This window comes from Castor canadensis, chromosome 11 (assembly GCF_047511655.1).
Source record: "Castor canadensis chromosome 11, mCasCan1.hap1v2, whole genome shotgun sequence".
In the NCBI taxonomy this organism is placed as follows: domain Eukaryota; kingdom Metazoa; phylum Chordata; class Mammalia; order Rodentia; family Castoridae; genus Castor; species Castor canadensis.
In genome coordinates this window covers 14,388,855-14,409,846 of record NC_133396.1, presented here as the reverse complement: position 1 = coordinate 14,409,846, position 20,992 = coordinate 14,388,855, and the positions used below count along the sequence as shown (strand labels likewise).

The window sequence follows — 20,992 nt, the reverse complement described above, 5'->3', positions numbered from 1 at the left end:
AATAACCTAAAGCAAAAATGGCTCAGGTGGCACAGTGCTTACCTAGAAATTGCAAGGCTCTGAGTTTCAAACCCAGTATCATCAAACAACAATAAAAACTGTGGACTAAGGTTATTGGGGTACAGGAATTCCAGGGTGAACCAGCAAGGTGACCCAGACGAGACTCAGGCCCAGGGTCCTAACAGAGGGGCTAGGTGGGTAGTAAAGACTTTGTCCCCAGGAAAATGATCAACTTCTATTTGGTCAAGTTCTAGGGTTGGTGTTTAAATATTCAAAAAGTAGATCTAATTATGTTAACTGAAAAAGAATACCTACGTGTAAATACAGTGTGATTGTGATTCAATTTAAAATGTGTGGAGAAAAAAAACCTGGAACGAAATATGCCATGTTGACAGTGCTCATCTCTTGATGTTGATAGAAAGGGCTTTTATTTATAGTTTTCCAAAATTTCTACAGAAACATGTAGCTAGAAGTTATTAAAAAAAAAAAAAAAAAAAAGAAAAGGTCCCTCAGAATGACACTCCCTAAAATCCAAGCAGGCCTTCCAAGGGACAGCTCAGGCTGAGAGGTGTGTGTGCTGAAAGGAGTAAGCAGGTACTTGTGGCAGTTAACCCTTGGCACCACTCCATCCCGTTCTGGGCAATATCCGAGTGGCTTTGTCTGCAAATCAAGGCTGTCCACCTGTCATCCAAGTAGATACAGAGCTGGTGTAGACAGGTGCATAAGGTGACCACTAGTCTGCTTTGCATCAGGGCCCTTCCAGGGTACTTACCCTGAAACAGCCAAGGGCAGCCAGAAGCCTCCCTCCCATGTATGGGAACCACCAGGGCAGGGAGGTGTATTGCATGTGAGGTTGGCAGCATAGAGGGTCTGCCTTCCTCCTGCTCCCCCAGAGTCCTACTGGGTGAGTGTCTGGGTGGGCAGGGGTTAGCAGGAAGGTAGGCATGGGTCTGGGGGGAGTGGGAGTAGTGAGGGGGGTGGGGAATGGGTGGAGCCAGAGCTTGGGGGATTCTCCAAGGCCCTTCTTGAAAGAGGATGAAGGAAGCAACCTGGAAGTAGACCCACTGAACTGCCAGGAGACAGGAGAGCAAGCTTGTCCCTGTCCCTGGCTTCCCCATGAGGGACACAGACTCAGATGGGGGGCAGGACCTTTAATTGTATTCACAGAGAGACTGAGGATGTGAAGCTCTATGTTGGGTGGCCGGGTGCCAGAGAATGGAGGCTGGCCAGAGATGGCTGGTGGGCTGGAGAGAACACAGTGGGGAGGGGGACAGGATGGAGGAGGAGGAAGGCTGGCTGGGGTACATTCTGCCTGTGCACCATGTTCCCATTCTAGTGTCTCGTGGGACACACTTCGGCTAGCCCAGTCAGCCCCATCATCTCAGGAGTGTCTGAGCTCCACCTCAGAGCCGAACTGGGGGCCACGGTGGGACTGGTGGAGGCTGTGACGGCGGATGCTGCAGAGTCGTTGGGTGAGGCCCAAGGTGGCTACCAGCAGGGCAACACCCAAGAACAGCAGCACCCACTGGCCCACGCGGGCCTGCTGTGGCTCCAGGTTCATGCCCAGGAAGTTGACGAGGCCGGAGTCTGGGGAGGAGCCTTCCAAGCGAGCTGGGCGAGGAAGCAAGGAGACAAGGCAGTAGGCAGAGCGATGGGTTGGCTGGGGCCATGTGTTCTGGCATCCCTGTCCTTTCTCTGAGGTCAGACTTGAGCCTGCCTGGACTGGGGAAAGGGCTCAGCCTGTGTGAGCTCTGGGGGCTGGGCCTGGGGCTGGAGTTGGGGTGGGTGGTGGTACCGGAGTTTGGCGTCCAGTCATATTGTGGCCAGCCCAGCTTCTCTCCGTGCCGCTCGTTCTCAGTGATGAGCCAGTCCATCAGTGGCTTGAAGTAGTTCATCATGGCCGAGGCTGACATGTTAGGCTGGCCTGTGATCAGTTTCATGGCTTCTGGCCAAGGCTTACTGAAGCCCAGCTTCATGGTGTCCCTGAGAAAGGCACCAAAGAAAAGGAAACTGAGTCAGAGCAACCTACTCTCTCTTGCCCCAGCCTGCTACCTTTTCTCCAGCCTGGCATTCCCTTTAGGATTGGGAGGGTCTGGGGGGGATCTGATGGCAGGGGCCAGAAGGGCAGGCCTGGACCCAGGGGGTCAAGCATAGCACAAGCGCCAGCTGGGAATTCCCAGCTCAACAGCCAAAGTGACACATCTTTCAGATAAACTCCAGTGGGCTCCTCAGGGTTGCGGGGAGCAGGCCAGAGTATAGAAAGAGTCAAAGGTGGGCTGGAAGACACTCACGCCAGGAGCTTCCCTGCCTCCTTGGACTGGTAGATGTCACACTTGTGCAGGGCACCCTGGTGGCCAGCAGCCTGGCACAAAGCCTCATGGAACTGGAACTGGATGATGAAGCTGACGAAGTATCTAGAGTGGAGGGAAGGCATGGCCTGGGGTGGGTGGAGGGGTTTGTGCCAATGAGACCCAGCTCCTGCTGCCTGCAACAGTTGCAGGGGACCCAGTGAAGCAAGCCGTAGTCAGGATGTCAGGGTGAGCCCACCGTGGCCTTTGGAGTTGTCTGAGCCCCCTCCAAGCTGTGCCTGTGTGGGTATCTCCCACCCACAAGACTGCCTCCACTTCTGGGGTGTGCATACTCCGAGGGGCTCAAGGAACAGCCTATGGAAGGAGGGCAGAGCCCTTCAAAGGCTTGGCAGGGTGCTTTGAGGCAGTGAGGTCCTCATCCCTGGGGTGTGTGCAAGTAGAGGGTAGGGAATGCCAAGTGGAACACATGGATCTGGCATGGCTGTCCAGGCAGGGAAGGCAGCAGGAATGGCCTTATCCCAAACAGAAGGAATTCCCTGGTAGAAATCTGATGACCAATGCTGGAGCAACCTCATCCATGTCTGGAGAGATTTTAAATGTCCCAATCAGCAACACAGACCTATCCTTTTGAATGCTGGGCGCAAGCCATGTGCCATTCGTTCCCCTGGCATTTCCTCAAAATGCTTTTTGCTCAGGCTGCTGGCAAGCAAACGGATGTGTTTTTCTAGAGCTGCCAAGTTTCCTTTGCTCACCCCTGCCTTTTAATTGTTTGTGCTAAGATGTGACGCCAAGCATCACATGGCTGACCTCAGTGTAAGAGTGTGTGAGTGCTGGCCTGAAACCCCAGAAACGGTTCCAGCAGGTGGGTGGAGGTCCCTCCCTAAGGGTCATCGCTGGGGCACCATCTAAGTTGGATCTCTTTGATGTGTCACAGTGATGAGTCTCCTTGGCTCCTCAGCCCCTTACCACCCTCTGGCCTTTCTGAGCAGGTGAGGCACTCTCTCCTTTCCTAAGCTCTGGGGGCAGACTTCTCCCATCCCACCATGTTGCCGGCATTGTTCCATTCCAGGTGCCAGGATAGAAAGGTGGGCAGTGGGACTGCCCTTACTAGGCTTGCAGAAACCTTACCCCAGAGGTAAGGGCTAGAGATGGCTAGAGCCCTCTTGGGAGACTCTCCCTGCCTTCTATGCCTTGATTCCTGGGTGGCTGCAGATCCCACACCCATCCTTCCCCTAGGCAAGTGCCCTGCTGGAGTACATGGAAGGAAAGGGGCTGCACTGGGCACCTCCACACTATGGTCACATGGCTCACAGGCCAGTGTGCTGACACACTCCACTTAGGAGAGGATTTAACAATGGTGGACCATGGCCACCCACTCCCCAGCAAGCTCTGTGTAGACAACAAGCCAAGAAGTTAGCCCTGGGACCACCCTATGAGATGGGATGCTCACAGACAGAAAATGCCGCTCCTGGACACAAGCTTCTATCTTGAGATTACAACTCTTAACATGCCCCTATAACCTGCCTCCCAGCTGAGCTGGGTCCTTCAGGTGCAGTACAAAGTTTACCACAGGCAGTCTGTTCAATTAAAAAAAAACAACTGAGAGTCCTCAGATCACCATCCAGGCATGTGTCATGGTTAAATGAACTACCCTGCCAAGGTAGTTAATTTATTAGGTTAAGTTTCTATTTTCAACTGTTTGGATGGTAGAGGCTCTCATCTCATCCCAAGAGTGTTTAAAGAAACAGCTGTCAGCCTTGGCAGCAGGTGAATGGGCCCCGGTGTCATGCATCATGCACCAGCTCCTACAACTCTGGGATGAGGTGCACAGTGAGTGTGGTTTAAATACAGAGCTGTGCGCATGGTCCCTCATAGCACACATTCCTCCCCATCCCGTTACCTGATATAAGGCACACTTGAAGGAACATGGAACTTGGCCCCTGGGTCAAAGTCACCTTGAGATCTGGGTACTGGGGGGCAGAGACCTTGGTACTTTAGCCTGTCAAGGGGAGATATGTTGGAGGGAGTGTTTGGTGAGAACCAAGCTGGAGGAGAGTTGGCATTTTGATTTGTAGCCCTGGGCCACACCGAGCATCCTGTACTCCTGCATGCTCTGCCTCTGTGCACAACCACCCCAAGACCCCATCATTTACACACACGCACACACACACACCCCACTGGTTGATCTGCAGACACACAGCACATGCAGATACCCTCAGACATTTGCACCAACCCACGCCCCACTCCAGGGTCCTAGAACCTGAGGTTCCACCACTCTAGGTTGTAGTTCTCCTTGGTGATGCTTCCATCAAAGACCCTCCAGCGCCACTGGTCGAGGAGGTAGCTGAAGGGGATAAAGGCAATCTTGTCGAGGGCCATCTTCATCAGAAAGTTGATGTCATACTCTGTCAGGGGAAGGGAGCCCAGTCTCAGGTCTGTGCCAGGGCCTAACAGCTCAGCCCTGATGGGTGGAGGCAAGCAGGGCTCTGAGACCTGCCCCTTGGGATGGTGCTCTGTCCTCCCAGACCCACCTTGCTGAGGCTCCCTTTTTCCCCATTGCTCTGTCCCAAACCTTTGCCCAGGAGCCACTAAGTGTCCCTTTCCCACCTCCCAAGCTCTCTGCTCCTTCTGGGCCCTCAGCCCTCTAGGATCTCTTGTCCCTCTCTCACCATAGTCACCACCCTCACTACTCAGGAGGTTGAGGCTGTGTAGGTGCTTGGGGGTAGACACTGAGAGGGCCAGCACATCCCCAATGGCTTCGTGAAAGCCAGGGTTGGCGCCCTCCCGAAAGGCCACAGGCAAGTCCTTGTACTGCATGAAATACTGGATGTGCCCCATTTCATGGTGGACCACCACCAGCTCCTCCATGTTCACCGTGGTGCACTGCTTGATCCTGGAAACAGGAGTGGAGAGAGATGGTGTCAGAAGAGGGACTAAGAGGCAAAGGGACTATGGTGCTTGCTTGAACATGGAGCACACCCACCAACTGCTATATTCATGGAGCATATGTAGGAAAGAAGGTGAAAAGGAGAAATCATGTGAGCCTGAGCAAGGAATGTGGAGGCCAGAAGCCCCTAAAGTAAGGTCATTCCAGCCATTCTTCTGTCTCCAACGTTCCTGAATAACTGCAGCCCACACTGCCTATTGCTTTCTGACTTGCTCTGGAAGCACTGAGCCACTTAGTTCTGAAACTTTCTAGAGTGTGTGTCCAGGGTTTTCCCATGTACCTATGTTTATCTCCCAAGACCGGGGCTTCCTGAGGAAGTCTGGCTATTCTGCATTGCGTGCAACCCAACACCAGCAAGTTTATTCATTCAAAGGATTCTTAAGGCAAAGACTGACTGACACTGCAGAGCTGTCCAAGTCAAGTTCTACCACCTCCTATTGATCTTCCTTGTTGTCTTTGGGGAGTCAATTCCAATGCAGAAACTTCTCCCTTGGATCTAACCTGAGCCTTACAGCTCCATCTCATCATTCTCATTGGGATGGGGAGGAGCTTACCCAGAATCCTTGTCACAATGAGGTTAGGTCTGACTCCCCATAAAAGGGAAGAGGCTCCACAAGAGCACTCACCTGCCTTGAGCCTGTCTACCTCAGCTTTACAGCTTCAGTCCTCATGCCTTTGAAGGGTCCAAGGCCAGGAGGCCAGGAAGCCCTGTCTTAGTTGCTTCCAGGCTTTGTGGTCCTTCTCATAAGGGACATTTCATCGGTTATGGCAGATCATCTTTGCCACTTCTCCCAAGAAATAGGGTCTTTTCCCCCTTCTCTTGAATCTAGGTTGTCCTTGGGTCTTACTTCAGCAAGTTAAACATGGCAGACATGACTCTGTGCCAGTTTTGGGCTTTGCTTTTGAGAGTCTTGGCTGCTTCTACTTTTGCTCTGGGGGATGTCAGCTGCCGGGTAACAAATCTGCCTGTGTGACACTGCCACACTGTGAGGGAACTCAGCCAGTTAGGGGAGAGAGGGATGCCTGACCAGCCCCCAGCTAGTCCCAACCAGGCAACTGATGTGTGAGCAGAGAGGCCGTCTTGAACATTCCACCCTAGACATGCCAAAGGGGAAACACCAAGGAACTCAGCCAGTAGCCAGAACCCAAGCTCTGGGAAGATGGCCCCAGATGAGTCATTCCAGCCATTAAAATTACCCCATGTGGAACTGGAGATGTAGCTCAGCGGTAAAGCACTTGCCTTGCACTAACAAAACAAAACAAAAAACCAAAAAGAAATCAAAACAACATCACCAATAATAAAACCCAAGTGAGGTCTCCATCACTGTGGAGTACGGAATAACCCATTTCCATTATGCATTGCTTGAATTTCTGGCCTAGAAAATCATGACCATAATCAAATGGCTTGGGGTTCTTGGCTTTGGTTTCTTCTCATTTTTGAGATGGGTTTCACTATGTAGGCCAGCATGGCCTCAAACTTGCAATTCTCCTGCCTCAGACTTCCAAGTGCTGGGATTACAGTTGTATACCACCACACCTGGGCAAATGGCTATTTTACATCAATACATTCCAGGGTGGTTTGTTATACAGACTCCACCCAGATAAAGGCAGCTTCTGGACTGCCAGTGGTGAGAGTGGGTCTATGTGATGCCCCCATGTCCTCCTGTCCTCCCCACGTCCCAGCACTGCACCCAAGGAAAGGGCCAGCTGTATGTAGAAAGACTGAACAGCTCACATGGTGTTCACTGGGACTTGTGACTGGGTCCTTGAGCATCCCTGACAGACCACATTGACAGAGCTGGCCAGCACATGAGAATACCCTCATTTGGTGGACGGAGTTTCCCTGCCAGAAGCTCATAGCTGAAACCAACCCCCTTGAACCTCAGTCTCAGACTTGGTCCCAAACTGCCCCATCTTTCTTTCTTGCTCCAGCTGAGGGAAGAGCCATGGAACCTTGACTTTATTTCCTTGCCCCTGAGTTCAGGATAGGGCTCCTTAGCTCCCTAGCTGCATTTCAGACCTGAAGTCCTTGCCATTGTAGAAGTCCCAGGCTGAGGCGTGGCACACCACCTCCCGCCCATCAGTCGGCTTCTCCAGCATTGACTTGTTCCAGAACTCAGGGGGCACAGGCAGCAGCCCAAGGGAGGTAAAGAAATTGTCAGCTTCCTCAAACATTCTTTTGGGTGTCCAGCCCTGCAAGCAGAGAGAGTTCTACCCAAACTGGGGTGATGGTGGAGAGACAGCCAGGTTGAGGAAATTCCAGAATCAGAGAGATTCCCCCCTCCCAGTAGGGCCTCCCCTGTGGAGCCCCTGGGTGGCCCATGGAGGTGGTGAGCCCTGGCTGTACAGACCTGCTTTATCATGGCCTCCGTGGCATCCATCTTGAGGGCTGAAGGGAAGGGTACCACCAAGTCATAGATATTGGACCAGGTCTGTGCCCACATGTTGCCTGGAGACAGGTGGGGAAGAGGTGGCAGAAAGGAGACAGATGTAACTTTTTTGGCTTAGTGCCCTTCTGCTGGACATGGAGCCAGATCCCAGTCCTGCCAATCATAGTGGTATCTGTCTTGAGCACCTACTGTTTGCAAACTGTGTTGAGCATTTTTTTTTTTTTGAGACAGGGTCTTGCATTTAGCCCAGGCTAGCCTGGATCTCACAGTCCTCCTGCCTCAGCTTCTTAAGTGCTGAGATTATGGGTGTGTACCATCATGCCCGGAAGCACTGGGTATTTGACATACATCATTTTCCACCTGCACACCAGTCATTACTGCACTGGTTACAGGTGAGGGTTTTTCTGGTCATTAGGGAATCGAGGCAGTCTTCCTGTCCATGCACAATGAAAGAATCCTACACATGAGGAAGCTAAAGTCCCTGAAACACTTATGAGTACCACTTCCTGTGCATTACATTGTAATCCTGTCTGCACCCAGGTCCTGTTATGATTCCCACTATGTACCGGAGGAGACTAGAACCAGAGAATCAAGCAGCCCGCCCAGAGGCCTGCAGCCCCTAAGTGATGAGACTGGCTGAAAGGCTGGCAGCCTCCACAGTCTACGCAGATCACCTGACAGTAACTCTGGCAAGAATCCTTGTGAGTTTAGGAGAATGAAAGAACCCAGTTCTCCAGCACTAGAGAAAAGGAAGGTATTCAGAACAAGGGGAAGGTTCAAACATCGATGCAGAGTTAGGAATCCTTCACAGCCAAGGCAGAGTGCACTCGAGCTGACCATCAGGAGAAGTCTAAAGTAAACCAGTGAGAGAGTCAGAGGGAGGGGTGAGAAAGACTGTGTGAGTGCTCGGGTGCCTGCTGGCCCCTCCTTTGCTGATGGCTGGAAGCTGAGTTCTAAGCCCCAGCTCTGCCTGGCTCCCAGGCCATCCTGGGCATACTGACCCCTCTTGGGGTGTGTTTCTCATTAACTGAGCTGATGTCCACTTGGATGTCCTTTAGACCCCCCAGAGAGGAATCAAGAGAACTAGATCCACAAGTGGACCACCTTCTGGGGTCTCACTTGTGACTTCTAAGTGGTCAGTGACCCTGCTTGGCCTCTGCTCATAATAACATAGTCCCCAGGAAAGTGTTCCTGATGGCCAAACTGGGACAGAAAACTGGAAGTCTTGACTTTTGTCCATTCCTTATTGTCGTCCACGGCTTCCTTCACACACTCAAGGAAAGCTGAGGCTTCAGAAGTTAAAGTGGACGTATATTCTCAGAATTCTTCTTTGCTCTCGTTCCATTGGCCCAGGCATGGGCCTGTCCTCTCTCCCCACTACCATTTTCCATTTATAGAAACCTCTCATTTTTCAATGCTCTACTCACGTGGACTCTCCCCAGTCCTTTCCCCTGCATCTTGCTGTTTTGAGGCATGATGGGTGATGTGGTGTCTCCCTAACAAGACTGTGAACTTCCCTCCCCATCCGTACTATTTGTACTAGGTGGCTCTGCAACAATTAAGAAGGGGCGGGGGAAGGGTGGAGCACTTGCCTGACATGCACAAGGCCCCGAGTTCAATTTCCAGCACCATAAAAGACAATGTGGTACCAAATGCAAGCAGGGGGTTCCCTTCAGCCCCACCTCACTCCATCCTTGGCCATGTTCCCTCCAGGGCTTGAGTCTTGTTACTCTCCTGGCCTGCTCTTAGAACTCTGGCCAGCTGTGCCCCAGTCCTATTGTTGCCTGTCTCCCTCCCTCCTCAAGGCTGGATGTCTGCCCTTACCCAGAAGGTGGGCAGGAATGGGGCCCTCCAAGTTGATGTGCTGGGGCCCATAGTGGTGATGCAGGGCACGGCGCACATAGGCATGCAGGTTCAGGTACAGTGGCTGCAGCTCCTGGAAGAGCTGCTCCAGGTCTTGCTCCAGGGATGGCGTCTCATACATAGATCTCCATGAGTCCCCTGCATCCATGTAGCCTGCAACAGAGGACATAGCCAGGCTCTCCCAATACCTCATCATTCCCCTAGCTCCTCCCTGCCACCTCCAGGACCTACCTTTCCCTAGGCTTAGGGTCTCAGAAGACCTCTTTGAGGAGCCTGAGGAGGCTAGGGACCAGAGAGCCAGTGGTACTGGCAGGAGGGACTCACCATTGAGCTGGGCGGCCTTGTTGCTGAGTTCCACGTACTTCGGGAAAAAAGGGAGGATGGCTCTCCCCACCTGGTCTCTCCAGCTCTTCCAGACCCACTGCAGTTCTTCATACTTCCTGGATGTGGCCATCACATTTACCAGATCTGGGGGGACAGGGTTGAATGGCTTGAGCCGCCAGCCCTTGGCTCATCTCCCATCTGCTTATAAGGAGATCTAGGCCATAGAATTTCAGAGCTGGAATAAAACTGGAGTGATCGCGTGACAGTGAAAGAGAATGGGAACCAGTATCTGCCAGGAACTCAGGGTGTTTGCCTGGCAACACACTGAACATACATGGTCTCAGACACTTGCAGGTTTCAGCAACACTCAGGGATAAGCCTGTCCCTCTTTCCCTAGGAGCAGCTTGGTGATGTGCCCCAGGTACCCCAGCCAGGAAGACACCAGACCTCAGAGGTGCTTCTCTCCACTCATTCTCCTCAGGGCTCAAAAGTCCTGAGTTCTTGTTCCAGCCCTCCTACTGACTCCCCAAATTACTTTGGGCAAGTCTCTTTCCCCATCTACAAAAAGGGGACAATACCAGCCATCCCAAGGCACTAGAAATCAAACAGGAGAGTGTGATCCCTGAGCAGGGACTGTGTGTCTTCATCTCTGTGTCCCTGAGGGTCTGGAGCATTCTTCACAAATTGTTACTGGGCTGATTGTGAAGACCGTGGAAATGCAAAGGACAGTGTAAGCATCACGAGAGAGCTGGAAACCCCAGGTTTCTGTCCTGTCCGAGGCACTGTGTATGACTTCCTCAGTTATAACATGGAGCTGATATCTGTCTCACAGGCTGCGGTGGGGGTTATGTGGCTTAAGTCTCAAAACTTCACAGACAGATGGACCACTTCCCTTCCTGCCCTGACCCCTGGCCTGACAGAGGAGGCTGAAGGCATTTGCTGTTCCTCAAACCCTCACTGTTAGTCTTGAACTCAGTTTCCCTATTCTGGAACATACTTTGTGATATTCATTTTGTTTCACAGATTGAGTAAATTCAATTAATTTTGTTTGAAAAAGGCATATTTGAAAATTCCACATCTCTTTGCCGGTGATGTGAGCCTTTGGTTTTTATGGGCTTTTTATTTTTACTGTGTCAGTGATGTGACAGACAGCTCAGCCTGGATCAAGGGGCTGATTGGTGGGGGACCATAATGCCACACCCCTTCTAATGCCCTTTTCCAGAAACATGCACACGCCTAAGTGTGCATACGTCCATATACATGCACACGGGCACGTACATAGCCCCGTCTCCCCACTTTGCGTGCATACCCACATTCACTACCTATAAGCCAAACTCTGCCCTGGAAAAACTGTTTCTTAATCCTGTTTATTTTCCATTTCCCCTTCTATTTGTCATTGTTCTATCATGGGAGCTGGGCTGGGGGCCAGGAAGAAACATTTCTGGGTGGAGATTCCTCATGGAGAATGTTTATACCTCTAGCTCCCCAACCCTGGAAGAAGTGGGTCAGGGGGGTGTTTGTGTGGGTACCTGGGGGTCCAGGGTGAGCTCCTTCAGAGGGATTGGGCTAAGGAGGACCAGGCAGTGTGACAGAGAAAGAGGGGGGCTATAAGCTGGTTCACTCCTGTCCAGTAGGAAATGGCAGTAAAGAGAGGGGTAATGTGGGAAGGGCACTGACTAGGAGGCCAAGTTCTTGTTGTGCTTAAAGGAACTATTTGACTCTGTGTGACTCGTCCTGCCTAGCCTCAGTTTCTTTTTTGGCCATGTGTTGGGGGGAAGGACCCCACAAAGCCAGAGAAGGTGGGGACTACATAGATAGAATTATGAAGAGAGGAATTTGGAGCTGGGGCTCCATGGCTCTCCCTGTTGGGAGTCTGAGCTTATAAAACGCAAACTTAGGACCCCACTGCTGTGGACAGTGGACTGTACGGAGGAAAGGAGTGTTAGGGGAGTCCCTAGTAGGGGGGCAGCCAGATTAGGCTGCAAATTAAGGTAAAGCTAAAGTATGGGTTGATCCTGAGTGGGGGCAGAACAGATCCACTGGTGGAAAGCAGAGGTGAGTTAGCTAGAAGTGAGAAGTGAGTTATCCCACCTCCCCCTTCACCTCCCAGCCCCACCTATCTCGCCTCCTCCCAAGGCGCTCTCACCAGGCTCCAGCTGTAGGCAAGTGCCATTCGTGTGGCACACAGTGGCCACACTGTAAGTGGTCTCCATGTCCAGAAGGATCTGGTCGTACTGCGGGGAGAAGAGGGCAGTGAGAGGCGCTTACTGGCCCTGGCCCCAGGCATCTCCAAAGGCGCTGCCTTCTCAGGAATTCTGGAGCACCTGTGAGCGTGGCCCACGTAAGGACTTGATACATCAAGGAAGCAAGGGGCTGGACCTTGGGCTGGTCTCCTTCCCCCAGCAGCCTCTACTCCCTTCTCCCCAAGGCTACACACCTCCTCTAGCTCGTGGACAGGCAGCGCTGCTCTTTCCAGGTCTTGAACCTTCTTTATGATCCGCTTGGTGATGGCATTTTGGAAATTGCTCACATCAAACTGCTTGGCCCAGGTGCCATACTTCAGAGTGTGGTTGGCTACCTTCATGCTGTTCTGCATCTGGGTGCACAGGGGCAGGGGGTGGTGTCATGGGGCCCAGGAGTTTAGAGGCCTCTCAGGGCAAAAGGTGCCAGGGGAGGGGTGGTGAGAAGACGGAGTGATAGTGAGGGGGTAGTTTGATTAAGCTGCTGAGTTTTTCTATAAAGGCCCTCTTCGAACTGTGCTGTCTGATAATGTCCTGGGAGCAGTATGTGCCCCTCAATGGATGTTGCAGTCCCTGTAATTGAATCCATGGCCTTGTGTGTATCACCAGGCAAGTGCTCTACCGTTCCCCCAGTCTCCTCACAATTGTACAGGGCCACCTAGTGCAAGTAGCATGGATGGGAAGGGAAATTCACTATCCTGTTAAAGAGAGACCACATTACCCATCATGTCCCGGCAGGGTAGGGAAGGGGAGCCCAGTGCATGTCTTCAAAGCCATTAGAATGGAGGCAGCTGTGGCCTCCCTGAGCCTTGGGGTTGCATCTATGAAATGGAAGAATGTCACTGATTTGCACTAGCAATGAGTGAGGCAACAAATGTGAGGTGCCCAGGAACTGCAGGCAGCCCACGGAGGGGCTGCAAGCAATATTAGCACTCTGTGGTTAGGAAGCATGGCTGGTGGCTTCCATGTGGTAATCTGTTCTCTGCCAGGGACAGAGAAAAGGACAAGGCAGAAAGAAGTGAGTCCTTAGGATGGTGGCAGACAGGCTGTAATCTTTTTTTAAAACTGACTTTGGCATTGCTTACTTATGCTCAACTGATTATAGTCTGATACGAGAGGCTGATTTTTAGTGAAAGAAATTTTACTCAGGCATTGACTACATGCCCACTAAATCTGAAATTAAGTATTGTTTGAAATATGCTGTCTGGGGTTTTCACGAATTCTGGCAGTTCAGTGCTGTTTGTGTGTGTGTGTGTAGCACTGGGGGTCTGTGTGTACATGCCCATGTTTGGGAGGGGGTGGCAGTGGCTCTTACCAGGATCTTGCTATTCTCCGTGGTGATGTTGGTGTTGTAGTTCCAGTTGGCCTCTGCGTGTTCATTCCACACCACCTGGGATGTCTGATCATACTCTTCCACGAACTTGCTAGCCTCAGCTTCATCGGTTATCAGGTCTGCAGGACAAAGTGGAGGGAAAAAGACAAGCCTCCCCTTCCTCTCTCCAGGATGTGGTTTTACCAGAGCTCCTGAATGCCACCCCATGCCTCCCCACCCCCTTACAGCCTTGCCCCTCTCTCAGGGTCCCACTTGGGCTCTGGGTTGTCTGGCTGGTTGTTGTCTGGCTGGTCGTTGTCTGGATGGTTGTTGCCTGGAGAGTTGTCTGACTTCTGATTGTTGCCTGGTTGGTTATCCCCTGGCTAATTGTCACCTGTTGGGTGGCTGTGTGGCTGGGGACCAGCAGGGGCTGCCCACAGCAGAACAGCAGGAAGAGGAGACCGGGCAGTCCTGCAGCAGCCCAACCTTGGGCCATGGCCACAGGAGAGCAGAGTCCTGCAGCCACCACCCCTGGCCAATAAGAGTGGAGCCTGCAATGTGACCTCATAGAGCAGTATCCTGGGCCAGACTGCTCCCAGGGGCCTTCAGGCCAGGGAATACTCTCTCTAGGATGCTGCTGAAAAGACATGCCCATCCCCACTACAGGGCCCTGCTAATGAGCTTGGGGTGGTCCAGAACTCCAGAACAGGAGGCCAGGGCTCAGTTGAGAGAAGGTGGTCAGGAACCTGGAGCATGAGCCCAGAGCCCAGAGTTAAGGACTCTCCTTGGTCCCAGGCCACCCTCACTCAGGCCTTTACCGATGCCCTCTGGGTAGTTGTCTGGCAATGGTGGGTGCCACTGATACTCTGGCCAGCCCAGGACCTCGCCATTCCGCTGGTTCTGCTCCTGCAGCCACTGGCTGACTGGCTGGAAGTAGTTAAGCAGTGCTTGAGCATCCAAGGCATCTGAGCCCACCAGATCCTTCAGCACCTTCTGCCAGGGCCTGGAGCAGCCTGCCTGCAGCACCTCCCTGTCAGGCAGAGTGAGTGCTGTGGGCACAGGAGGCGTGCTGAGTCCATAGCAGCTTCCTCTGCTCACTTCCTCCCTCTGGCTGTAAGAGCAGGGATAATAAAACCCCAGGTCCTAGGATCTCTGAAGGTGGCAAGGGACATCTGCTTCACCCCATGGCACCAGCAGGCCGGCTCAATAAATATGTGGTGAGAGACAAGAAAGTCACCACAGCCTTCTGGCCGTGTGGTGTCTCAACCCAATCAGCCAATTGCCTGCAGTTGTACCCTGTGCCTCCCTACCCCCTTGTGGCTCTGCCCCTCTCCAGGGGGTCCCACTTAGGTTCTGGGTTGTCTAGCTGGTTGTTGTCTGACTGGTTGTTGCCTCCCTCTTGCTCTCCCTTCTCTTCACATACCGGAGTTTGGCCCCCGCCTGGGTAGACTGGTAGATGTCACACTGGTGCAGTGGGCCCTGGTGGCCTGCCTCCTTGCATAGGGCTTGGTGGAACTGGAACTGCAGGACAAAACTTACAAAATACCTGTAGGTACAGGATGGACATTAGAGGGAATGTGGGGACCAGAAATGGGGGTCCCTTGCCCAGGCACTGTCCAATGTGGAGGCTGTTTGAGAGGAGAGGGGAGAACTGAACCCAGCTCAGGAAAGAGGGCTATTCTAATTCTGAGCCTTGAGGATCCAGAAAGCTAAGGGGGAACCTACCCTAGGATCATAGGAGAAGGGGAGGGGATGAAGGAGTGCTAGAAGTGGGGAGGGGCAGGGGCCCTAATACCTGATATATGGTGTCACATTTGGTACGTGAAACTTGGCTCCGGCATCAAAGTGGGTTTCATTACGGACAACTGGAGGACAGATCCCCTGATACTTGGTTCTGGAAGAGGATGGTTAAGCTGCCTTAAGGCTTGGGCTGCACACAGGCTGTATCCTGGGAAGGGAGGAGGCTTCCTGGAGGAGGGAGTTTTAGGCAGGAAGGAGGAAGGAGATGGGTAAGAGGGCAGAGACATTGTTAGAGAAGAGAGGACTGCGGCTGACGGAAGCAAGGGCCCTGAGGTTAGGCCCTTCCTATCTCTCTTCTCACCGAAGATACCACCAGTCAAAGTTGTAGCGGGAGGTGGGTGTCCGTCCACTGAAGACCCCCCAGCGCCACTGGTCCACCAGGTAGCCAAAGGGCAGGAAGGCAATTTTCTCTAGTGCCATCTTTAGCAAGTAATTGATGTCACTTTCTGTTAGGAGATAGGACAAGGAGAGAGAGGTCAGGGGGAGAAGGGAGTCCAGCTAGGGAAGGGTGGACCTGGGGGGCAGCCAGCAGGAGGGGAGGCTGGGTGGACACAGAGAAGGTGAGTCCTGAGACCTAGCGTCCTCTTGGAAGAGGACTTGGAAAAGGGTAGCTGAGCTCAGGGTGGCTGTGTCTGGGGCCATGAGGCAAAAATGAGAAGGGCAGAACTGAGTGGGGGCTGAAGGGGATTTGAATGGAGCTGGGCTGGGTGCTCTCCCCTTTCGTACCTGTGTCATTGGTGACATGGTCCAGCAAGCCTATTTTGTAAAGATGTGCAGGAGTGGAGACTGAGAGAGCCAGGACATCCCCAATGGCCTCGTGGAAGCCAGGGTTGGCGCCTCTGCGCAGGGAGACGGGCAGGTCTTTGTACTGCAGGTAGTACTGCACGTGGCCCATCTCGTGGTGCACTGTAGATAGCTGGTCCATCGTGACTCGTGTGCACTGCTTGATCCTGGGGCAGGAGAGGATGAGGGTGAAGGTCAGGGCAGGGGCAAGGGTACTGAAGAGCTGGCACCAGAGACAGGAACAAGAAGGGCAAGAAGTGGCTAGAGACAAGCAAACCCTTGACCCTGACCTGGCCTAGCACCACCCATACCCTCTTCCTCCATTCCAAGGCACAGAGCTGACTGTTTGTCAAGGCTGCCAGCAAGATGGCTTAATGGACTCGTGCCCAACAGCCCTGAAACAGCCAGTGTGGTAGATGTAGGCCTGTATCTCAGCAGCCCCCTTCTCAGAGTCCCAGCATGCTCCTCTTCCCACGTCTAGACCTGAAGTCCTTCCTGTTGTAGAAGTCCCAGGCTGAGGCATGGCACACGACCTCCCGCCCGTCAGATGGCTTTTCCAGCATCGATTCTGCCCAGAACTCAGGAGGCATGGGTGAGAGCCCCAGGGAGGTGAAGAATTCCTCTGCCACCCGGAACATGTGTGTAGCGTTCCAGCCCTAGGAAGGGTGGATGGGACGAGGCAGGAGCTAGTTGCCAATAGCTTGCTCTGGTTTTGGTTTCGGAGGGTGCAGGTATGGAGTCCCTCACCCAGGACAGCTCCCTGCCCATGAAAGGCATCTTTGCTCCATGGCCTCCCTTCCCAGAGACAGGGTCCTACAGACCATAGCAGATTAGTGGAAGTGAACTACCACTCACACCCTGCCACTGTGGACGCAGACCCCACTGTTGGCTGACACAGGAAAGGAGGGCCCTACCGGCTACCCAACCCTATCCCCTCACATAATCCTTCCATCCGTCCCCATTCTGACATCCTCTCATTGCCCGACTCCAGAGCGTACCTTCTGTACCATAGTACTGGTGACATCGAGGTTGGGCTTATCTGGGAAAGGCACCACCATGTCATAGATATTGTCCCAACTCTGGGCCCACATGTTTCCTAGAAAGAGGAAGGAAGCTTGGTCTCCTGCTCAGCCCCTCCCCGATGCATGTCACTCTGGACACCAGTACCTGCTACCTAGGACCTCTGGGCAGCTTGCTGGACTTGGGGCCAGGCATCTCACACATCCGCCTCACCCATTCTCCTCTGTACACTGCCCTCCCGAGGACTGGCTGGGCAAGTGTGAGCCTAGGCAACGCTGCTGATGTCCTTTCTGACCCTGTCTCCCACCCTGAGGCAAAGCCACAAGGTTTCCATCCTTGGGCATGAACTAGAACTAAGAAGCCCCTCCCCTGGACTTGGACCCAAAGCCTCTGGTTTGACTCCTAGCTCTGCCCTGTACCAGCTTTCTGACCACTGAGTCACTGGCACATCCTAAGCCCATGGCCCCATGTGTAAACCACAAATGCTAATGTCGGTGAAAGGATCCCAGTCTGATGTGGTGTTGAGGCAGACACATGGACTCCCACATGGAGAAGCAAACAGTACCTTGCTCCAAAGGCACCACGAGGACAGTCCCCTTTTCCTCCCACTGGGCATCCCCCAGGACCCAGGCCAGTGCAGAGGCAAGGCTAGGTCTTTACCCAGCAGATGAGCAGGGATGGGCCCCCTGAGGTTGATGTATCTGTCTCCATAGTGGCGATGCAGTGCACGGCGGACATAGGCATGGAGGTTCAGGTAAAGGGGCTCTAATTGATGGTAGAGGTGCTCCAGGTCCTCCTCAAAGGTAGGTGAGTCATACCAGGAGCGCCAGTAAGCCCCTGTGTCAGAGAAGCCTAGCAGGGAGGAATGGGGAGGGTGCAGCTCAGGTCCAAAGCTTGGATACTCCACCTCCCAGCTTCCTCTTCACCGTATTCCCAGTTCAGCTAGAGGCCCTGCACCTACCAGCTAGCTGAAAAAGGTGGCTTAGATCTGCTGCTCTTTAGCTTCTAACTAGGGGCTGCTCCAAATTCCAGTTAAATAGATCCTGGAGAGCCAAGAGGCACAGAAGAGTGCTAGGCCTGGGAGTGGTGCTAAAAGTGGCAGCACAGCAGCACAGGAAGGCACACTGGCTGGCGGCAGGCATGCTACTTCCTTTGCTGTGAGACCTTGGGCCAGCTCTGAAATCATTGTACCATTTGATCTGTCTGCCTCAGGGGCTGGGGTTCAGTGGGGACAGCAGACAAGAGTGCCTTGCAAGGCCGGCTCACCATCTTGCGTGTAGGCCTCGTTGCTGAGGGCAGTGAAGTCTTCGTATAGGGGTTTCAATGGGATGCCCACAGCATTGTGCCAGCCCTCCCAGGCAAACAGCAACATGGCATAGCTTCGTGAGGAGGCCAGGATGTTGGTGAGCTCTGAGACAAGGTGAGCAAGGTCAGTCAGCAGACTCGTGTATCCAAGTGTGCATTCACCAGAGTGTGCACACTGGTCCTCACCATTCCCACTAGCTTCCTCAGCATCACCAAAGTCAAGGGCAGCCAAGGGGCTAAATAAAGCAAGTACACAGACAGGACCTTGTGCTGAGGAAAACAATGTCTAAGGTGGTTGACATAAAAAGGACATTCAGAGGCCAAAACCTAGACAGCCTCATGGCTCACTGGATGGAGTGGTTGACTTTAAGGCGAAGCTTCAAGGGGTTCATGGCTGGGGGTTCTTGGGGAAAGTGGGAGGTCCCATGAAAGGGAAAGCCAGGGGGAAGACCTAGTGGTGGTGGGAGAGGCCAAGGCACACATGGAGAAGGGGAAGGAGCTGGGAGTTCTGGAAATCAGTTTGCCAGAAGCAGGGGTGTAGGCCAGGAGTGTGGGGGTACCAGCACAGTCCAGCCACAAGCAGAGGTCAATGCCTTTGGATTTACTGATAAATATGCCACCCTCCTGGGTGTAAAGGGTGGCAGGGAAGGACTAGGAAACTCCAGTGACAGAGAAGCAAGTACCTGGGTCCAGGGACCAGCAGGTGGCAGTCTTGTTGGGGAAGCAGACCTTGCCGGTGGAGTAGATCCTACTCATGTTGCTTAACAGAGAGTTGTACTGGGGAGTTAGGGGAGAGAAAATATTAACATTGAGCAGCAACCAGAGTTGATCTGGCCTCCCCTTCTCTTTGCTGGGAGGAAAAGTTGGCTTAGAAAGGAGCGTGGCACTTGGACCACTTCCAATTGCTAGTATATTATGCCCTTCCAGTGAAAGCAGCCTGTGCAGGTGGAGCAAGTACCCTGAGAGCCAGCATTCGGTTCAAGTCCCAACTTGGCATCACCCCACAGTGAGGGCGAATTCTGCTCATCCTCTGCCTAGGTTTCTTTTCAGTCTGCAGCCTTTCTAGGGAAGCCCATAAACCAAGATGGGCTAGGGAAAACTTACTGTTTACTTAACGAGTGAGTGGAGTGCTTAGGATGGAACCCACGGCCTCACGCTTGCTAGGCAAGCGCTCTACCACTGAGCCACAACCCCCAACCCTTGAATTTGGCTTCCTAATCCATAATATTTGCTTTAAAATAAAGTAACTTGCTACCCCTCGTTTTCGAGGAAAACCAGTGCTTCCAGCATCCCTCTAGCCTCTGGTTCTCCCACAGCCAGGTACCATATCCATCCTAGAGTCCCTCTTTTCCTAGGGACCTTCCCTTCCTACTAGGCTGCTACCCGGGGCCATCACAATGCGGGCACCTGAGACCCTTTTCAGTTCTGCCTCCCACCCTCAGGCCCACCTGTTCCCGCTTGGCCAGAGGCAGGTTGGCAGGTCCCAGGGTGCGCACAGCTCCGATGACCCTCTGCAGCTTTGTGTCGGTGAAGTTCTGCCAGATTGCCTCGTACAACTCCTTGGCCTTCTGGCCCCAGGCCTCTGTAAACTCCTGGCTGAGCAGGGCTGCTTCCTCCTGTGGGTACCAGGAAGACAGAAAGGGTGACCCAGCTCACAGGTTGGAAGAGGGGAGGAAGACCAAAAGCTTCCAGACCTGTAGCCCTGCGGAGATCCCTAACCAGGAGACTGGAAGCTTGCGGAAGCAGTGCCCCTCCTCCTGAGCCCCCTGACCTGGGGGAATCTGCCTCAGGAGAGCAGAGGAGTCGAACTTGGAGCCAGAAGAGAGGCGAGGCAAGAGGACAGTGACTAGACAGTGAAGGGCTGTGACAGGTACAGCGTGCCGAGGGGGGTAGGCAGTTGCCAGGAGGACTAGGGCTCCCAAGCAGCAGGGAGCATCCTCCGTGAAGACTGCTGCTGCGGGAGCAGTGACCCCTGGGCGCTGCCACCTGGGGGGACTCGGCCTGGGAGGAGGCGGCTTCATCCATTCGGTTCCTGTGTTGGCACGGATCACGTGCCCAGCCCTTCCCAGGGCACCACGGCCTGTCTGATGCGCAGAGCGGGTAGGAGGAAGGCAGCTTGCGGGTAGGGTCCGGCAACGCTGGGGAGTGGGGGCTTCGGGAGCCTGCTGCCCGCCCCCTGCGCTGGACGCGGGCCTGTGATTGGCCACTGTGGCCCCGCCCCGCCCCCGCCCCCGCCCGGGCCCCTGCGCCCACCTGGCGCCGAGCATTCTCGTCGGTGATGTTGGTGTCATGCGCCCAGCTGGCGGCCGTGCTCTGAAACAGCACCTGCTCGGCGCTCGAGTTGTAGCTGTCCGCAAAGAGCTGCGCCCCGGCCTCGTCTGCGGAAAAGTTGCCGGGCTGCAGTCCCGGGTCCAGCGCCAGGGCGGGTGGCAGCGGCAGCAGCAACAGTGACAGCAGCAGCAGCGGCGGCCGCGGTCCCCTCGGGCCGGAAGCGGCCCCCATAGCGCGGTGCGCGGTGCACGGCGCTGCCCCTTCTCCCGCGCCGCGACCGCCCTGCGGATTATAAAACCCAGGCACCGCCGCCTCCCGACACACCCCCACCTCCCCGCCCCGCCGCGCTTCCTCCTCGGCTCCAAAGTCCCCGGCGGCGCGGGCACAGCGGGGCGGGGGCGAGGTTCCTGACCCGCCCTGGGCAGGGG

At 53.9% G+C, this 20,992-nt stretch overlaps 1 protein-coding gene across 2 annotated transcripts; it reads right to left on the bottom strand.

Moving 5' to 3' along the window:
• Positions 1-1,136: 1,136 nt before the first annotated feature.
• Ace (angiotensin I converting enzyme) lies at positions 1,137-20,897 on the bottom strand. 2 transcript variants are annotated; one of them, XM_020188399.2, is made up of 25 exons: positions 20,547-20,897; positions 19,742-19,909; positions 18,977-19,070; positions 18,255-18,398; positions 17,649-17,840; positions 16,967-17,064; positions 16,452-16,624; positions 15,912-16,135; positions 15,487-15,631; positions 15,181-15,279; positions 14,809-14,931; positions 14,204-14,415; positions 13,389-13,525; positions 12,271-12,429; positions 11,980-12,067; positions 9,834-9,977; positions 9,471-9,662; positions 7,608-7,705; positions 7,277-7,449; positions 4,979-5,202; positions 4,570-4,714; positions 4,210-4,308; positions 2,292-2,414; positions 1,796-1,983; positions 1,137-1,611 (listed from the first exon to the last, which is right to left on the bottom strand). In XM_020188399.2, the coding sequence occupies exons 1-25, from the start codon at positions 20,793-20,795 to the stop codon at positions 1,382-1,384; spliced, it is 3,921 nt and encodes a 1,306-aa protein (XP_020043988.1). In that variant the 5' UTR covers positions 20,796-20,897; the 3' UTR covers positions 1,137-1,381. The 2 variants fall into 2 exon arrangements, with proteins under 2 accessions (XP_020043988.1, XP_073901478.1); XM_074045377.1 differs by lacking the exons at positions 14,204-14,415; positions 15,181-15,279; positions 15,487-15,631; ... (6 more) ...; positions 19,742-19,909; positions 20,547-20,897 and having other exon boundaries at positions 14,809-14,910.
• Positions 20,898-20,992: the final 95 nt, after the last annotated feature.